The 20,740-nt window shown below is 38.8% G+C and overlaps 1 protein-coding gene and 1 pseudogene across 1 annotated transcript in view; one reads left to right on the top strand and one right to left on the bottom strand.

Moving 5' to 3' along the window:
* Positions 1-20,740, bottom strand: part of PPP1R12A (protein phosphatase 1 regulatory subunit 12A) — a 204,056-nt gene that overhangs the window by 103,014 nt on the left and 80,302 nt on the right. The window contains exon 3 of the mRNA XM_067559898.1: positions 5,156-5,274. Within this exon, the coding sequence (XP_067415999.1) occupies positions 5,156-5,274 (119 nt within the window). The remainder of the gene's footprint in view (positions 1-5,155; positions 5,275-20,740) is intronic.
* On the top strand, positions 14,881-15,034 carry LOC137160931 (U1 spliceosomal RNA; annotated as a pseudogene).

The following is a 20,740-nucleotide window of genomic DNA, read 5'->3' as shown; positions in this document are numbered from 1 at the left end:
GTTAGTCAAGCAAGAACAATACCCAGCCCCAGATTAGGATTGGTGCTCTTCTAGGTTACCCTTAGGGGACATTTTTATTGTGACCTTGCCAGTGGAAGGATACACTGGGCAACATCTGTCCCAGCGTGCACATGACTGATATGGTTGTATCAGTCACAGTGGTCTTTGTTCTGTGCTTAGCACTTCCTGCTCTATGCGACCCTCAGCTAGGCTTCCAGATATGCAAGGCAGGGATCACCACCAGCTGATAGCACAAGAAAAGCAATTATTTAAATAGAGAGATACAGGAGGAGGAAGGGCCCTAGGATCTCAGATGAGGGAGGAAGCATAGGAGTGTGGCAAGGCCAAAAGCCGACAGCTGGAGTGAGAGCTAAGAGGCAGCTCAGATTTAAAACACAAACATGTCACTCTAGAGTTGGATTTATTTCTGAGGTTCTGGTTTAACCCTAATAGTAGAAACTGGAAACACATTGTGGGCAATACAGTGAACTCCAGGTCAGCTCTTATGTAAATGAAAACCCCATCACCTCACCAGAATCAAGCCCTCAGAGAGAGAACTTTCCTGCGGGTTTCTTCAAAAAATTTACTATTCCATATGTTTGATTTTTAAAGCTTTTCTTGGTTATTTAACTCATGACTCCCCAGTCCAGCAGAAACAGAAGTTTAAACAATTTGACTAATTTTGCTGGTCCAAAACAGAACTTTTAATACTGTTTATCACTGCAATTAGCCTTATACAGCCTGAATCTCTGCTTAAACCAGTTTTACACAGTACAATTCTATTGACTATGATGGAGTTACTCCTGATTTACATTAGAAAAGAGTCCAGGAGAGAAGGGAATATGAAGTCCAGATAGCAAAGGAAGAAAAAAGAGCAGAACAAAGAAAAGCATAAGCAAGAGAGAGAGAAGAATAAGAGAGGAAAGGGCTGGGGCAAGAGAGAGCAAATAAAAAGGAAAAGGAGTCATTTTGATTAACTTTTTCCAAACAAGACAAAAATACTTATATAAAAGACAGTTAAAAACTCAAACACTTTCCTGAAATTACTGTTTCATGTAAACAACTGTTGTTCTAGCCATACGGATTGTATGTATTTGCAAAAAGGTACAGGAGGTAGTTCACATGATTGCAAATAAAAAGGGGAAAATTCAAATAACCATTAATGGACATGGGGGTTTCTCCCTAATAAGATGTGGTCCATGCAATGCAAAGATTTGAGAACCCTTCATCTAGTCACTGTTGAGCATCACAAAAATCAATTCTACTGGCATTGTAAGAACTTTAGAGTAAGTGTAATAGAGCTTGTTGAGAAATCTTGCACAGCCCGTACATGATTTATTTCTGATACTAGCCTCTTGCTTTTAATAAACACTAATACAACTTTACCCCCAAAGTTTTACAGACTTGAAAAATATTTTTGTAGCATGTTTATGCTTACATCATAGTGCTCAAAATATCAGAATGCATGTGGATTGGCATTTCCCAGCGAACATCCTTTTGCCACTAATCAAAAGTACCTTGCCAGCTAGTACCAGGGACAGAGAAAAGGATATTTATCTGATTTTTAATAAGCAATCTCCAAAATTTAAGTGTAATGAATGAAGGATTAAATGTCAACTACAAAGCTGAGTTGAAAAGTAAAAATAGTTAAAATAGTTAAAAATAGTTTGTGCTTAATGCTCATGCTCCAGAGAGGCATACTGCACAGAACAAAGTTTTAACTGCATTTTTTCCCTAGACTACATTCTTAGATTCAGCAAGCCAGGATGGATCTATTTCAGAATGAATCATTCTGCAACACATAGTTCAGTAGCTATGAATGGCTAAGGATTATGCTGAAGCAAGGATAAGACAGAACTGCTGGCAATCACAGTTTTGTCCTGGTACTTGCCATAATAAATTGGCTGAATTTACACACAACCAGGTTACTACCACTAATATATTACAATATTGAGTGTACCAAAAAAAACTAAACCAAGTTTAGTTATCAAAACTTGTTTGGTGCTATATATATTGCTGTATTATTTATATTGCTGTATCATGGAGCAGATCCTCAAGGAATCCATTTTAAGGAACTTGGAAGAGAGGAAGGTGATCAGGAACAGTCAACATGGATTCACCAAGGGAAAGTCATGCCTGACCAACCTGATTGCTTTCTATGAAGAGGTGACTGGCTCTGTGGATGTGGGGAAAGTGGTGGACATGATATACCGTGACTTTAGCGAAGCTTTTGATACAGTCTCTCACAGTATTCTTATCAGTAAATTAAAGTAGTATGGGTTGGATGAATGGACTATAAAATGGATCGAGAACTGGCTAGAGCATAGGGCTCAACGAGTAGTGATCAATGGCTCCATGTCTAGCTGGCAGCCGGTCACAAGCGGAGTGCCCCAGGGGTCGGTCCTGGGGCCAGTTTTGTTCAACATCTTCATTAATGATCTGGAGGATGGGGTAGATTGCACCCTCAGCAAGTTTGCAGATGACACTAAGCTGGGGGGAGTGGTAGATACCTTGGAAGATAGGGATAGGATACAGAGTGACCTAAACAAACTGGAGGATTGGGCCAAAAGAAATCTAATGAGTTCAACAAGGACAAGTGCAGAGTCCTCCACTTAGGACAGAAGAATCCCATGCACAGCTACAGACTGGGGACCGACGAGCTAGGCAGCAGTTCTGCAAAAAAGCACCTGGGGTTAACAGTGGATAAGAAGCTGGATATGAGTCAGCAGTGTGCCCTGGTTGCCAAGAAGGCTAATAGCATATTGGGCTGCATTAATAGGAGCATTGCCAGCAGATCGCAGGAAGTAATTATTCCCCTCTATTCGGCATTGGTGAGGCCACATTTGGATTAGTGTGTACAGTTTTGGGCCCCCCACTACAAAAAGGATGTGGATAAATTGGAGAGAGTCCAGCAGAGGACAACAAAAATTATTACGGGGCTGGAGCACAAGACTTATGAGGAGAGGCTGAGGGAACTAGGCTTGTTTTGTCTGCAGAAGAGAAGAATGGGGCGGGGGATTTGATAGCAGCCTTTAACTACCTGAAAGGGGTTTCCAGGGAGGATGGAGCTAGGCTGTTCTCAGTGGTGGCAGGTGAGAGAACTAGGAACAGTGGTCTCAAGTTGCAGTGGGGGAGGTCTAGGTTGGACATTAGGAAAAAGTTTTTCACTAGGAGGGTGGTGAAGCACTGGAATGGGTTACCTGGGGAGGTGGTGGAATCTCCATCTTTAGAGGTTTTTAAACTGTGGCTTGACAAAACCCTGGCTGGGATTATTTAGCTGAGGTTAGTCCTGCTTTGAGCAGGGGGTTGGACTAGATGACCTCCTGAGTTCCCTTCCAACTCTATGATTCTACGTACAGGACCAAAAGCTGGTGATAAAGGTGAAATTCTACTCAAGCTCCAGCAAGAAACCCAGAGTAGCTGTATATTTTAGCTAGCGTCTACACAGCAGTCTAATTGAAGTTGTAATTGTTATCATAATGCTTCAGAGTTAATCCTGCACGGAGATAAAAGGGGAAATTCACAGCTGAGTTACTGGATCTGATTATGAAAAGTACGTGTGTGTGTGTGTGTGTGTGTGTGTGTGTGTGTGTGTGTGTGTGTGTGTGTGTGTGTGTGTGTGTGTAATTACAGAGACTGTATGAACAAACCTGGTTTCACCTAACTCGTTATTTCATGTGCAATTATAACTTTATACGCAGGTGAGGTACACAACTGGACACACAATTTTAAAAAATTAGGCTCATCATTTCTTTCTATATTTGCTGACTCAGTAAGACACCAGTATAACAGTTCACATCTAAAAGTTTCTTTGCCATCATGAAGATTAGAAACTTGGGGGAGGGACTGTTTTGTTTTTTTTTAAATACAAGTTCAAATTCTAAAGAAAGTGAAATTGCAATCAGAAAAGTGTCAATCAGGAATCCCAAAAACACATGCTCAAATGCCCCTTAATTGTGTATGAAAAAATATGAAAAACAGGGCAGGAGTGAATAATTACAACATAATATTCAAAGGCACTGACCACACCAGAAATTAGTAATATTTCTTATATTCTGTTTAATATACAAGAACTAGAAGAATTATTGTTCTTGGTCTCCAACTAAAAGAGATGTTTAAAAGTTGTTAACTATAACATGACAGAGCCATGCCATCAGCTTTGCTACTACTAGCATGGGTCTTCAAGAACTGAACTTGATGAATTCACGCACAAAGAGCCTTGTCCCACCATATAAGAGCTAGTTGAGGGGTGATTTATCAGCTAAAACTGGGGGTTATGTTAGTGACAAGGGAGGATGGTTTTATTCTATGATTTAATGAGGAATATACAAGGTATACTTAGTCCTGCCTCCATACATGGTGGAACACAGAATGGGACTAGATGTCCTCTAGAGAGGTACCTTCCAGCCCTACATTTCTTTTTAATTTTTTTAAAAATTAGGTATGTATTATGTTTCCTTGCTCAGCTGGAGCCATCAGAAGCTAAGGCATGTGGGATGAAGAGATATCCCTCCAACAGAAATGCAAGTTTACACATAAGGGCATCCTGCCATTGGATTATCTGAGGCATACCATAGCTACCATGTCTGTTACTGCTGCCAGGAACTAGTGAATATGCATGGTAGGGAACGATGATACTAGCTTAATTGCTACTATCAAAGTCCTTATGATAGTTCAGGAAACGGCATATATAATAGTTTCTAAATCAAATCAATCGTCATTATCTGTCCTTCCAAAAAGCTATCCTATAGCCCAAAGTCCAGTGGATGTACAGGTGTTTCACTATTTTTCTCTCCATCAATCTCTAACTTCCACATATTGTCAGAAGGGTTACCACCAGCAACATGTGGGACAAGAAACCAGTCATCTTCACACCTTTTAAATACAGTTCTTGTCCATGGTCATTGGGCATTCACTGTGTATTGTCAAACCATAATACAACAGCCAGTATTGGATCCACAAGGGGGAGCTCAGCCAGGGCTGTAATAATGCCTTGCATTATTAGGTAATGTTTAGCAATATACATGGTTCTCTGTAATTCTCCTTTTAAAAAAAATCACTAAAGATAACTTTTAAACATTATTTTAAAAAGTGCATTCCCATAAAGTATATTTAGGTTTCAAAGATAATACTAGCCTTTCGCATTCAACATTACCTTGTCTATTTACTTCATTTTGAAGCAGTTCTTCCATTGCCTCTTCCTCAGCAATATCTAATGGAGTGTCTCCTTCACTATTAACAGCTCCTACATGTGCTCCTTGGCTAATTAAATATCTGTAACAGAAGAAAAAAGAATTAGTAGCTAAACAAAATATATGGTAAGCATCAGCTTAATAAAGTTGGGTACAGTGAAAGAGTAGCAAAAGCTGTTAGAACCTGGGACCACACACTGCATCTAAATATTACACACACATACATATAAAGTAAGAATAAGACCATAGGTTTACCAACGAGTGTTAGATATTCATTGCAGCCTTTCAGATCTTATTAGTTTATATGATGCCAATCTCTGTAGTTAGACACTGAAAAAATTCAGTCATATACTGATAGATATCTTCAGGCCTTGGGGCACAACAAGACACAGCCCAATGGTAAAAGGAAGGTTTACCTGAAGAACATAGGGGCCTGAGAGCCCAATAATTGCAGGATTTAAGTTTACAAATTAAGAAAGTTAACATTCCTATGTGATACTTATCATTGCAAAGATAACATTTGGAAGGTTGATACATTATTCTTTGCAGACTTGGGAAGAATAATGTCTCCAGTGCCTCCCATTCTTCTAACTTTGCCAAGTAGCAAAAAAGTGAATCAAACTGCTTAGTTTTACTGTGACTATTCCTAATTCTTTAAGCAGCAATGAAACCGTTAATCACGCCAAATTTCACAGTATTACTGATGGGGAAAAGCTATGAATAACAGTAGAAGGGATGTAGAACAAATACTGAAGACCTTTTTCCTACTCCCTTCACCTTTCAGCTGCCAAGAGGCTGCAGCAGAAATAGCACACTGAAGGCCTGTCCCCCTGCAGCAACCACAAAGCACCATGAGGGATAGAAGAGATAAAATATTCTGTCACCACTACAGCATCTAGAGGGAGTGAGGTTTCAAATTTAGAGACGTACTAGCCAAAGTTGCATATTAAAGATGGCAATTCCATCTCAAAGCAAGGTGCAGGACCACACTCTGGTAGATATCCAGCACCTTCCTTCCTGTGCAGCAGGCACAAGGTGGTAAAATTACTGCGCTTTTCATCAGACGGGTCATCCCAGTTCTTGCTAGTGGGGACCTTTACATCCTTAGATATATATGCGCATGCACAACCACACACAACTTTGTCCAGTAGGTTTAGCCTTACAGCACTTTGGTGCCTAATATGTTTCAAACCCTATCAATATGTAAAATGTTTAATTTTAAAACCAGGGTAGGCATTGAGACCTGGAGTCAACAATCCAGATCAGGAGGAATTTATTTCTGGTTTTGAAATATCAGATAGATATGGCTCCTTGTTGGAACCTAAGACAGACACATTCATAGTTAGAACTTAACTACTATAATAAACTACAAGGCTAAGAAGTTTTTGGAACTTTGTAGCCAAATGTATATTCTACTGATGTCAAAGTACCCAATCAATAGTGATTGACACATCAGCACCACTCCAGATTGAAGATTTACAGATTTCTATCCATGAGGTTACTCTCTCTCTTACGGATTTATTTTGTTACAGTAGTACTCAGAAACCAAATCAGAGACCCACAAGCTTACAATTTGAGGAGACAAATCTCTTCAATATAAGCCTTCCATATATTATACACTCTCTCTGTTCTTTTGTTGATGGAGAGAGAGTGTATAATGTGCTTTCTTAAGCAGTACCCCTGTTTTCTACCATATTATATATGAAATATACAACCGATGGGAACTGCAGATGCTCAGCACCACTGAAAAAAATCAAGCAATTTTTATTTAAGGCCCTGAATACTAATACTAATAACCTAATTTTAGGCACCACCGTTTTTAAAAAATGGGCTATAGCTATTTTGTCCCTTCTTGAAAAATTATGGACATGAAAGGGAAACTAGCTCAACTTTCTAATTTAAGCAAGTTCCACCATGGTGGAGAAAAATTACTAGCAGCAGGAGCACAAAGTATAGCATGCACAGTCTCTAGAGACTCAAATTTAGACAGACAGGATGAGGGAAGATTCCCGATCTTTTGTTTGCTCAATTATGGCCCCTAAAAACCAAACCATCAGAATTTGTAGTTTATTGGATAACCACCCAGTATTCCTGTCCCTTATACTGATATAAATTTGTCTTAGCCCATTTGAAGAAGATCTAGGCATTGCGCAAGGGAAGAATTATCATCTTCACATTCTTCCGGAGGAGTACTGCCCAGCTTATATGCAGGTCTTGCTAATTACTTGTCTAATTCTTCTAATTCATTAATTTTGTATAAATTACTCCCCTCTCATGAACCAGACACATAACCAAAGCAACCTGGACTGACATGGATGAGTAAACCTTATGAGAAATAATAAGAGGTTTGATAGAGAAAGGTTATGCCAGGTCTCGTAGTTCAAATAGTGTGCTGGCAGGCCACCGCAAACATGATCAAAGCTCTGTCCTTTCGAATCTTTTGTAGAACTTTGTGGCAGATACGAAGTAAGGTGGAGAGAAGACTTAACAAGAGGGTCAATCATCAGATAGTTGATAAGGCATCCACTGACAATGCCGTTTGGTTGGGAGCATCCACTTGGTTCTTGTTTCATACAACAGCTCAAGGAGGTTTAATTTTAGAGGTCCCAATTTTTAAACTACCTGGACAAACGTTTCCACTATCAAGAGAATGATCTGCTTCATAGCAAACGTAGAACGCCTACTGAGGCTGATTCTCCCCAGGATAACAGAAACCTCAATATTTTTCAGCAATTACTTATTCTTTCTGTCTTTATTTAAAGCTGTAGCCAAAGTGTTCAACAGAATAAGTATGTTTTTCTCTCTGATCTAATTGCTAACCGTTCCAGGAAATATCTTAGTCAATTTACATACTGACTACTTTTGGCTCGGATGTCCTATCCATCCTTTGAGGCTCAGACTCATTTCCAGAGCATATAACTACCACACATGCATGTACATTATTCTTTTTGCCATTTTATCCAGATTGTGGCAATGTATGATCATTTTCAATTGTTGCAGTAAGTGTATGGCTAATGAAAGCAGGTCTATGCAAGAGAGAAAAAAAGTAGCCCCTCTCTCTTAAGGACACATATACAATCCCTCTTCCATTTTTGAGAATTGCTCTTGAGTGGAGAAATCTGTGCACCAGTATTAAAATACTACTACTTGAAATGTTAGCATCCTATGATTGCTTTTCCATTTTTCTTAATTTCTGCCTTTGTCAAGTGATGCAACATGACATCATCTTGTCCATGTACCTTTGTGGATACTCATGTTATACAGGAGAGATTATTACTAGAAATAGCTTATGGCCACTGAAAGTCACAATACTTATTTCCTAGATAGTTTGCTTCTATGGGGAAATCAATGGGATGAACAGCTATTGTAAGCATGTCTAATGTATCAGCCAATCAGTCGCTTGTGTCTACTGCTAAGAAGAATACTTTAAAACGTTTGTCATTTGACTACTGCCATGTAACATTGACGGATTCCAGATGCAGGACTGATTTTACTCATCCTGCTTTGATACTAGTGTCTTAAGTACCTCAAAACTCTTTCTGAGACAGGTATGGCTTGAACGGCATTTATTAAACACTTGGGTCAAATGTCTAGGAGTTACAGATCATTTGCAGAGAGTCATACCTCCAGGAACAGATCGTCTTTCCCTATTCTGACAATCAAACTTTGATAGGGATAAACTGCGTCATTTTGATCCTGCACTTCCAAAAAGAAAGTAGCTGTGGCTCTTACATAGTCCACTGTTAGAACAATGCCTTCCATAAGAAGAAAATTAAATTGTGAGACCATTATTATAATACTGCATCCTCTTCTGGTGTCCACATTTTAAAAAGACAGAAAAATTGGAAAGAGTTCTGGAAGAGTTACGAAAAAAAACCCAAAGTCTGGAAAGCACCTTTTACAAGAGACTTAAGAAGCTCAATATATTTATCTTATCAAAGAAAAAATTGATAGGTCCTAGTCTATAAGGCCTAGTCCACACAAGCGCTTATGCTGGCAAAACTTATGTTGCTCAGGGGTGTGAAAAAATATACCCCTGAGCAACGTAAGTTTTGCTGGCATAAGCACTTGTGTGGACAGCATAATACTGGGGGAGATGCTCTCCTGCCGACACAGTTACCACCGCTCATTTAGGTGATTTTATTATGTCGGCAGGAGAGCTCTCTCCTGTCAACATAATGCATTTACACAAGCACTCTTACAGCAGCACAGCTGTACCAATACAGCTGTGCCGCTGTAAGTTTTAAATATAGACTAGCCCTAAGTAACTGCACAGAGTGAAAATACTTGAAGGTTCTTTAAATCTAGCAGACACGGGCTTCTCAAGATCCAATGGCTAGATATTGAAGCTAAAAAAGTCAAACTGGAAACAAAGTGCAAATGTTTTAATAGCAAGAGCAATTAATCACTAACACAGCTTTACCGCAGGGTGTAGTAGAGTCTTCATTGCCTGATATTTTTAAATTAAAACTGGCTGCCTTTCTATAAGGTATGCTTTAGTTGAACCACAAAGTGTTCAGCTTGATGTAGGAATTACTGAATTAAATTCTATGACCTACGTTACAGAGGAGTCTGAGAACCACTGATCTTGTCTGTCTATTTACCATTGTGGGCTGCATATGCAGCTCTATGTGTTATGTAAGCCACATTCACACAATACATATATTACCTGTATGATCCTGAGGATGTCTCATAGGCCATAGCTGTGAGCTGATTGGGTTACAAGAGGTTGAGAACCACTGGACTAGATGATCATAATGGTCTCTTCTGGCCTTAAGATGTATGAATGTAAAAAAATCTCCCTTATCTTTTTATGTAATAAACCATAGGGAAAGATATTTCTTTTAAAGAAGGTTGTGGAATTCACACAGGAAGATACAAGAGGGTCTTCGGTGGGGACCTGATGCTATGAAAGGGAAAACAGATTAGCGTTTACTAACTACCAAGAGAGTTTGGAGCCTGATCTTTAGGAATGTAGAGCACATAGATCCTTACTGACTTCATTTGGAGTTGTGGTACTGAACACGTCCGAAAATCGGGGCTTTAATAATTAGATATTTCCACTGCCCATTCTTAACTGTTGAATGTATTAAATTTAATTTCTCTCTTTTCTCATCAAGAAAAGGATGTGCTTTATTTTCGTTCCAGAGGGGTAGCCATGTTAGTCTGTATACAGCAAAAACAACGAGAGTTCTGTGGCACTAAATTAACTAAATTAAATTTGTTAGTCTTTAAAGTGCCACAGAACTCTTGTTGTTTTTGCTTTATTTTTGATTTCTCTACATGGGTGCTGTAAAAAAGGACTTTGTTCTCTAGCGTAAACAAAAAGAAGTCTTCCTTGCTAGAGTGTCTTGGAGAATGGAATTATTTACCATGCCTCCAAAAAGGAGTGGAGTCAAAATCCAGAGTGTGTAGATGCTGTAGATGTAGAGTAGATGCTGACAGGAAAAGGCAGGACTGGTTTACACTGTTAACCCCATATAGATGCCTATACAGGCCCTTGCCAATGCAAGGAAAATGAAAAGCACTCTTACCAGAATATTGGTCAACCTTCTCATGGGAGGGAGGCTGAAAGAGTATCAGGCAGTTAGCTCTGAGTATATACTTGCAGACTCAGGTCATTTGACATATGCCCTCAAGCTTGTTCTGACATATTGGAAATCTGGTGTTCCAAGCTTACACCCAGCAGACTCTGATTTGTGATGGGAAGTATAGGGATCTTAATGCACATCAGGCAGGAGGCTACTATGAAAGAGGGCGGCAGAGTCCCACCATTAACAGGATTCTTATGCCCCCTTTTAACCTAGGATTTCTTCATCTATTCCATAGGAATTAATACAATTTAGCTACCTAAGCAAAGTTAGGGACACAAAAAGCAGTTGCATTAAGCAGAGAGGGAAAGACCTCAAGTGAAGGAAGAGAGTGTCAGAGAAGTCTACAACCAATTCTGCTATGCCTGACTAATAACGTAATAGTTCTTAAAAATGAAAAGCTGATAGCAATCTGAATCCCATACTCCAGTTAGTTTTCTGTCTCCAAACAACGTAGACCATTACAAAGTAAAGAGAAACTAGTATCTGCTCAATATAATCAATCCTCTGTAAAAAAAGACATGCAGCATTTGTATTTTAATAGCCACTCAGTAATTACGATTAAATATCAAAATTACATTAACACAGTGTGCAGCAAGGATAAACTAGATAATGTAACTAAAAAAAAAGTTAATTTTGTAATTAAGGGAAGTCTGGGGAAAAACATTATGTTCCCTCAAAGTTAAGATTACCTTACTTTAATGAATCAAAATCTAATCTGCTACACACCTAAACATTTTTAAGATGTATTCCCCCAAGTTAGTGTACATATACTTCAGGACTTGTCTTATCCATATTTATCTGGAAAATGACACTTCAAACAACTTTGTTCCAAATTATTCCTTATGTGGTATATATTGTAGTTGTGATACAAAATTCATTACGTTTTTTCAAGAGTAAAAACACAGTTTTTAAAAAATAAACAGTTATCTTTTTGGTATTTTACAATCCTTCTTTTGAACAATTTACAATCTATTTTAAAAATGCAATGAGTAAGGGCATAACAAATACTGTGGAAAGGATAAAATGAGGAAAGATAAAGCAATACAGTGCAGAAACTCACTGTTTTAGGCATGTGAATATCTCGATTATCCAACTGATTCTTCTAAGTATAAAAATTCTGACTTGCTTTACATATATTTTACTTTTTCAAATCCATCAGTTGAACCTGGTGACTGAAAAACAAGCTGTATTCTTCCTATCCCTTATATATCTTTACAATCTATAAGATCTCAGATTCGATACCGAGGGCCCAATCAGGAAAAGACTTATACTTTTACTTATCTTCACATACTGTAAAAGCCATCTCACTGATGCCAATGGTACTATTCATGGAGCATGAAGGTAAGCATGCGCTTAAGTCTTTACAGGATCCGGGTCTTAACTAAGAAAGAAACAGTTACTTACTGTAAGTATGGTTCTTCAAGATGTGATGCAGACCTGAATTCCACTTAGGTATGTGTGTACACAGCACACCAGAGCCAGATAATTTTGCCAAGCAGTACCCAGAGAGGGGCTGCACTCACACCTCATGGCCATAGCTCCTCTCCTGGCTATATGAGGCAACGCCACCCCAAACCCCCACTGTTTCTTCACACCAAATGCCCAGAGTCTAGACTCTGATGCAGCAAGGATGGAAGGTGGGTCATGGAATACATGACTGCATCACACCTCAAAGAACCAGTTATAGAAAGTAACCATTTCTTCTTCGAGTAGATGTAGCTGTGTATTCCACTTAGGTGACTCACAAGCAATATCCACCCCAGGAGGCAGTGCTCGGCATCTATCTAAACAAGGATGGCAGGACCGCCCTACCAAAACCTGCCTCCACTCGGGAAGATGTAATGGCATAATGGTTCATAATCATATGTATGGACAACCATGCAGCAGCCCTATAAATGTCCAACACTGAGGCTGTGTCTTCACTGACGGTGAAGACCTGCTCAGTCGATCCAGAAATCAACGTATTAAGACCACCTTCTCAAGTGGCATAGCGCTGCGTCGATGGGAACGTGGTGCAGTGAAGACGGAGTGCAGAACAGAAGCACAGAAGTCGACGGGAGTTACGCAAGTTTTTTGCATAGTTTGTGCAACTCCGGTTGACTGCTGCTGAATCTCCAAGGTAAGTATAGACAAGCCCTGAGACATCACTGAGGAATGCTATTGATGTTGCTTGTATTCTCATAGAATGAGTTCACACCTGATGAGGACACATAGCTGAAGCTATTTCACATGCACTCTTAATACAGGATGACTATCCATTTACAGATGGTTCAAGCGGTCTCTTCACAGACTGTCATATGATCAGCATATGACACCATCACAAAACAGTTTAGTCCTGTCCAGACATCACCTGACATCCAATGTATGGAGAGACTGCTCCTCCTCCAAATCAATGTGGCTTAGGAAAAAAAAAATCAGATAAATATATCACCTAGTTCAAATGAAACAGACTACTTTCGATAAAAATTTTGGGTGTGGTCAGAGTCACTTTATCCTTGGAGGATTGTGTATAAGGAGGCTTTGCAATCAGAGCACACAACTCACACACTCTTCTTGTGGATGTTATCGCTATCAGGAACAAAGTTTCCTGACACAAAAGTGAAAAGGAACAAATGCCAGAAGCTTGGAACAGAGGTCACATTAAAGCCACCAGGACTGCTTTAAAGTCCCTCAGAGGAAATGGTTCTTGGACCAGAGGATGGAGACAAAGAACCCCTTTTAAGAATCTTGTCACCAGGGTATTGGAGAAGACTGAACTTCCCTAAATGGAAGGATAAAACACTGATAACGTTGCCAGAATGCACTCTAAAGGAGCGAAGAATAAATCCCAATAACTAAAGGTGCAGCAAGTACTGCAAAATACGCTACACAGAAGTCAGGGTCAGTTGAATTCTGCAGGCCAACGATAACATCAAATATCACTTTCATTTAATTAACTGGGCCAACTTTCTCCTGTGGAGTACGACCTGTTAAACAGCAGCCAAACACCGCTCTTCCTCCTCATTTAGCCATGAAGCAGCCATACCATGAGTTGCAGGGAGCTGAATGTGGGATGGAAGGTGCAGTTGTGATTTTGAGTGAGTAGGTCAGGATGGAAAGGAAGTGGTATGGGAAACTGAAATGACAGCGCGAGAAGATCAGGAAACCAGTACTGCTTCAGCTACGCCAGAGCAATGAGAATGAGCGTGACCCAATCTGCTTTCAGTTTCGGGAAGACCAGGATTGGGGGAAAAGCATACAGGTGAGCAGACTTCCAGCTGAGTGGAAAGTGTTAGGCAGGGAGCCCGAACAGAGGCCCTCTCAAGAACAGAACAGATGGCATTTCCTGTTCTCCCTCATAGCAAACAGGTCAATTGTCAGAATGCCCCAAACTGCAAAGATGACCTGGAGGACACTTCACCTGCAGTGAAGGTGGTGTGAGTACCCCCCCCCCTTTTTGTTTGGGGCAGGGCTTGTAAAGGAAGGGGCACAGCAGAGAGACTTTGACAGGCCTGAGAAGAGGCAGAGAGATAGTCTCTTCAAACAGGACAAGGCATTTGGTTGGGCCAACTCCACATCTTCAGCTTGATACCTTGGCTGAACTGATACACTGAACCAACAGAGTGCTGTCTCCGTCTTCAGATCTTCAAGCATGCCCACGCAAGCAATGGGTTAGGGTTCTAAACTCTAAGGGAGTGCACAATCCGGAGGTGGGTAAATAGTTGCAGTATAAATGCCAGTTGGATAAGTTTCATTTATTACTGTATACTATATTTATTAATTGATTTATTCAACTGTCCCTGTGGATTTAAAATAGTAGTGATGTTTAATTTCAGTCTGTTATGCCATATTTCCTTAATTTGTAAAGTAAAAGTGTGTTAACTCTAATTTAAGTATATTGGATGTTTAGTTTGCATAACTGGAATTTTTGAGTTATTAGACCTGTGTCACAGATTATTATAATTATTAGACTAGGTTTAGTCCTGGAAGTTCCCAAGGCACGCTATTGAGCATGTACGAAGTCCAGCAAGGTGGAGGCACCGCCAATTTTAAATTCCTTTTGGAGTAAAGGGACTGCAGCAGTGGGGTGGATAGAGGATTCCCACCTATCCTACATCATCACTGGGGGAGACACCATGATCACAAAGGTGGTTTTCCCAGAGCGAGGCTCATCCATTGCACTGTGGGTGTGCTGACCCCTGTGATTTCCCCAAATGCGGGAAACTCAACTGCATAATTTTTTACATCATCACTGGGATACTCATGATCTCCTTTGCTGTCAGCAACCTTAGGCACCCTTGCACACCAGTGAGTGTTGCCTGCTCCCAAGTAACCCAGAAAAAGAAGAGAGTTACACAGGAGAAGGAAGTTGCCTTGAAATCCCATTATTTTGGGGAGGTAAAACTTTGTTTGTGGCCCAGAGATTTTAGGAACCTACTCTATGTATATCCTTCAACAACTCTTACATGCAGAATTTAGACTAAAGTTTGCAGCTCCTGTCTTGAAAAATAGGAAAGCAACTCTTCCCTTACATTACAATTTAATAACCCTGAAATACTTTCACCCATTTATGGGAAACACATTTTGCAGATAAAAAGAAAACCTTTGCAGATAAAAAGATAGACTTTCAATAATTCAAATTCAAACATTAATTATCCTATAAAATAAAAGCCAAATTTTGTCTACCCTAAGTTCCAACAGGTCTGAAGAGCAAAATTTTATCTCAGGGCTTGGCCTACAAGCTCAGCCTCAAGAACTTCATGTGATGCAGTGAAATACTATTACAGAACTCCATTAATATAAAGCTAATCTCTACAGTATACTGGGACATAGTCTGTGATCAAATAGGGAGGAAGGGGGTTTCCCTTCAAACACGGATAACTGAAATAGGGAACTAAAGGGGGTAGAGAGATTATTTCAGAATCTGGCAGGATGCTCAATCTGTCATCTACTTTAGCAAAAAGAATTACTTTGTTTGTTGTACAGGACTTACAGACATACTGATTTAAGATTTAATCAAAATTACTTAGAAGCATGGCAGTAGAAAGATCGGCATGTATCTTCATTGTGGTTCTGTCAAAATATTTAGTTTCTGAAACCAGGTTTGCAAGGTCAGTAGGGCGATAACTGGATGATTGATACTGCTGGATCTGAAATTTATTAGGATGGAGACTGAAGAAAGTCCCATCAAGTGGGAGAATTGGCTGTTAAAACTGGTCAGACAAATTGTTCTTAAATTCAGAAAAGACCTCTTCCAGAAGTCAGGCCCAGGATTTAACAAATGAAAAATAAGAGGATTGCCATATGCAATGGTCAGCATTCTGTAACTATAGTAAAGTCCAAGTTGAGGATCCCTCCTGAAAGGTTTCTTGTTATACTGAGCAGCCCTCAGGATGTAAAATTAAGGTATGCACTTTCGTTTGGTTATTTAAGTAGTCAATATGTCATTTTCAGTCAGTTACTGGCAATGTTATTTTTGAACCAAGGTTCTTTAAAGTACTTATTAAGTCCTTGTGACAAGCTTAATATTCAAAACTAAATTATGATTCCAGTGCAGGAAGTTTGTTTAAATAAAGGTAACATATTTTTCTAAGCATACTTAAGAGATTCACCAATTTAACACTTTCTTAAATATTTCTCCCCAGTGTGGAGACTACACGAGAATTCTGAGCTTAAAATCAATTTTGTGGAAAAATTATTACTGGGAGTCTACATGGAGTTAAGAATGGAAGAACTCTCACTATCTTCATGACAGCTGCGGTGTCAGTTACTTGCAGAAGAACTAAGAAGTGTAGTAGGCTGCCTAGTTTTCAGAATTTAAGAGCAAATTATCATTTCAAATCTTTGTCTATATGCCACTAACTATGTTTTTAAACAGCTTTTAGAATCATACAAGTTCTATGGCTTTGTTTAAATAAAATCTTTGCAGTTCGCCTTTAAAGTATACTTTGCAAATCCCTTCATTTATTAACACAGGACACCAAGGGGCATTCAGCCAAAATATCTGACTACACAATTGTTTCTTTTTAGCACATTTAAAAAACTTAGTTTGAGATAGTGTTGATATTAAGATGTCAGAGTATCCCAAAACATTGTAATAGCTTACCATATGACCCTTTTTTATTGTTCACTTTTCCTTGGGTTCATACTCTAAGAAAAAAATAGAAATCACCACAACAGGGTTTTAATGAACATAAGCTAACATTCAGTGGGAATTCTGCCATTGATTACACTGGAAATAGGATTGAGCCCAAAAAAACCAGAGTTTCAAATTAAAGAGAAAAGCTATTAGGAATTCTGAAAGGCAGGCAAAGCTGCAACTAACTGTAAGTGAAAAGTATCAAGAAACACAGTATACACTTATAAAATAAAAATAATTATTATTTGTACTCTTACTTTCCAACCACAGATCTCAAAGCACTGAAGTATTAAATAAAGGCCTAGAATTTTCTTTCTTACGTAGAATATTTTTAATCCTAAAATTTAAGTTTAATTTTTTTTTAAACTGAGTATTTGTATCAACACAGATAATATTGTGCCAAATTCTGTCCTAGTATGTACCTATCTACATTGTATAACCCCAGTGAAGTCAATGGGCTTTCACAGGGTTTAAGGCAAAAAAAGAATTTAGCCCCCTGGGCAGCATAGAACCAACACCACCTCACCCCATCATCCAAAATACACCAAACCAAAAAAGTTGTATTATATTAATCTAATCTCAAAGTACTCTAGGCTCTTTTTTCTAAATAACCTTTACTCGAAGGTTATTTCTTGGCTTTCAATAAATAAATAAAACAAAAAATATTTTAAGCTGCTTTTAAGAAAGCTTCTCTGAAAAAAGTCAGTTTTAAAATAGCAATTTAATTTACTTTTCCCCATAATATCAAATGAATGAATATGAAACTGAATATTAAACTCAGGTTAACAACAAAATAACAGGTATATTCCACAACAATGAAGTCACGACACATCATAAATCTATTTCATTCTAAACATATATCTGTGAATGCCACAATATACTTTGTGAGGTCTATAAAATCAAAACCAGATACCTTTTTTTTTTTTTTTTTTTTTTTAACTGAACTGTACTTAAAGTGGGACAGTTTTGCTTTTTTCTTTTAATTGCATTTCCCAAAACAGGAAAATGAATGAGAATTTTGCAGTAGGTTGCTTAGAAATAAAAGTATTTCATATAGAAAAAAACCTCTAGGAAACCTTACTTCCAGTGTAGCTTGTCTGCAGTGTAGGGGCACTACGTTTCAAAGAGAGACAGCTTTCACCAGCCTCAACTATGTGAATCAGGCAGGTGATTAATGGATCTAATGCAGAATGGCAAAATTCCATTAGCCTGGGAAAAGTAAAATTGACAGGTCCTGAGCTGCTGCTAGACAACGTGAAGACAACCGTGAGGGAGCTTTGCTTGCCTTGCTTAATAAGTTCAGTAGCAAAATCTGCCTATTACAGGAGTTGTTGCTAAATTTCCTTTGCCCTTCTGTGGGGGTGAAGGGGGAGATTTCTGAACCAGCTCTTCTGGCATCTCCTGATGTGGGTTTCAGGGAGGTAGGGTGACAGATGTTCTGATTTTACAGGGACAGTCCCATTATTCGGGTCTTTTTCTTATATATGCGTCTATTCCCCCCCCACCTCAGTCCAGATTTTTCACACTTGCCACCTGGTCACCCTACAGAGAGCGGGGAAATGAAGGTCCCCCTGACACATACAAAGGCCAAGTTCTAACTCACATGGATAAGGGTGGACTTGTAAAGATTTGACTGGGCCAAGAACTTGTCTTGACTAATTTGCAAGGCTGATCTAGTACACACCTGTGGAATAAGTAACTAGTAAAATAAGAGGTCACTAAGACAAATTTAGAGATCAGTCTTGATTCAGGTAATCTTCAACTACACTATTTTAAAGGATATTTCATGGAAATTGTATCCCTAAACATTTCAGAGTTGAATAAAGACCAAAACAAAAATAGAACCCTATAATGCCATTTTAAAAGTCATTTTTCATATAGAACCATACTTAAACACTGCTCCTTCATAGCTGTCCACTCCTGACCAATAACTATATATAACTACTCTCAAAGTTATGTTTCTATGCAAATTCAGAAGGATGTCTGTATACCAACGATGTGCACATACTGTTGCAGAACTGAGCTACGGGAGGGTTTGAAAAGGTGAGTTATACTGAAGCATAGTACACTCTTCCAGCAGCTATATATGGGTAAGAAACAAAGTCTGTATTCCTTGCTGTCAATGAGAGATTGAAGACAGTTTGTGATTGCCTCAGTAATCCATACAAGATAGCAATAGGTATTTTGTTTGATCTATATTAAAATATAGCAGGTGAGAGCGAGATCCATATTGAAAATATCAACAAGGAATAGTACTAGGAATCAAATGGTTGTAGGATTTTAAGAAGAGGGGTCATGATCAGTTAAAGTTTAAAAGAAACTATGCACTTCCCAGCTTTCAATTTGTCTTTTTAAAGTTACTAGACTATTTTAAAGACTAACCACTGCATTCTTCACTACTCAGTTATCCCGGGTGCAGAAGACCTGCTGTTCTGTTCTAGTCCATGCAACTATAGGATTTCTGTTGCAAAGAACTCCTTAAAAATGTTTGATTTGCCTCTGAACTAACAAGTCAAAGACTTTAAAGGCCAGAGGAGACAATTATATCATCTTGTCTGACCTTCTGTATATCACAGGCTACCAGCACTCAACACCCACCCAACCAAAATGAGACCAAAGTATTACAACTCAGTTAATTAGACTGCTATGTGCCACTGGCAGAAAATAGAGGGGATCAAGTACACTAGAGCTCAATGACCCCCCAGTGGGCTATACCCAGCTAATCCACAAGCTATAACAGGATAATTTATGAACTTCAAGACTACCAACTAGTAAGTAACAGTTTTGAAAAATAAATTTGCTTATTTGATCATGGATACTAGGAAGCTTTCCCAGGTGGTCACTTTCATGGAAGCTAACCTAGAGAACTTTAAGTTCCTGAACCTTACAATTATGAAGATTAACCTCAAAATGTGTACCAAGGCAGTACTGAATTCTGAAATCTGTACACAGACATATCCAGGCTCTATTGCTGCGCACAGGTTACCCAAAACAGCAGCAGAGTGAAAGTTGACTGGAATCATGTCAATTTTCATGACTACTATTCAGAACCAGAGGAAACAGAGAAGTCAATTATCCCTGGTTAGTTTTCTCTCTGCTGTTATTCAGAAACCTAGGAAGAAAGCCAGAAATAGGTTCAAGAGTTATTCATAAGCAGATAGCCACCTACAAGCTGAGGATGCAGGGATAGAGTAAAAGAAACATCTCTTTGCAACAACCCAGAAGATGATAGAAAGGTAGAGTAGCAGAAACCCACACCTCTTACAGCAGCCAGATAAAGGGATTAGAGGGTTAGAGAGGAAAAAAGAAAAATATCACAGAAAACAATTCAGGAAAATATACACCATGATCTATTTACACAAAAGAAAGAAATTAAATGAGGCCAGATAATACTGTGATGGGTATGGTGCAAGAATCCTAATAGAATAGAAATAGGAAAGGAAATAAAGTGATTTTTACAGTATATATTTGCTTTAACAATGTTAAAAATAATTACAGTACACATACAGTGCACAATTGATTTATTCCTTTATACTGTGTGGATTATAGGCGTGGAACAGTTTCCAAATGAGGAGAGATTAAAAAGACTGGGACAATTCAGCTTAAAAAAAGAGACACTTAAGGGGGATATGATAGAGGTCTATCAAATCATGAATGGTGTGAAGACAGTGAATAAGGAAATGTCATTTACCCTTTTCACTAACACAAGAGCCAGGGGTCATCCAATGACGTTAACAGACAGCAATTTTATAACAAACATAAGGAAGCACTATACACAACTCACAATCAACCTGTGGAACTCATTGCCAGGGAACATTAAGACCAAAGGCATAACT

The sequence above is a fragment of the Emydura macquarii genome, unplaced genomic scaffold, assembly GCF_026122565.2.
Source record: "Emydura macquarii macquarii isolate MOO-44397 ecotype Brisbane River unplaced genomic scaffold, CSIRO-AGI_Emac_v2 contig_2205, whole genome shotgun sequence".
NCBI classification, from domain to species: Eukaryota; Metazoa; Chordata; order Testudines; family Chelidae; genus Emydura; species Emydura macquarii.
This window is presented reverse-complemented; position numbering and strand designations above follow the sequence as displayed.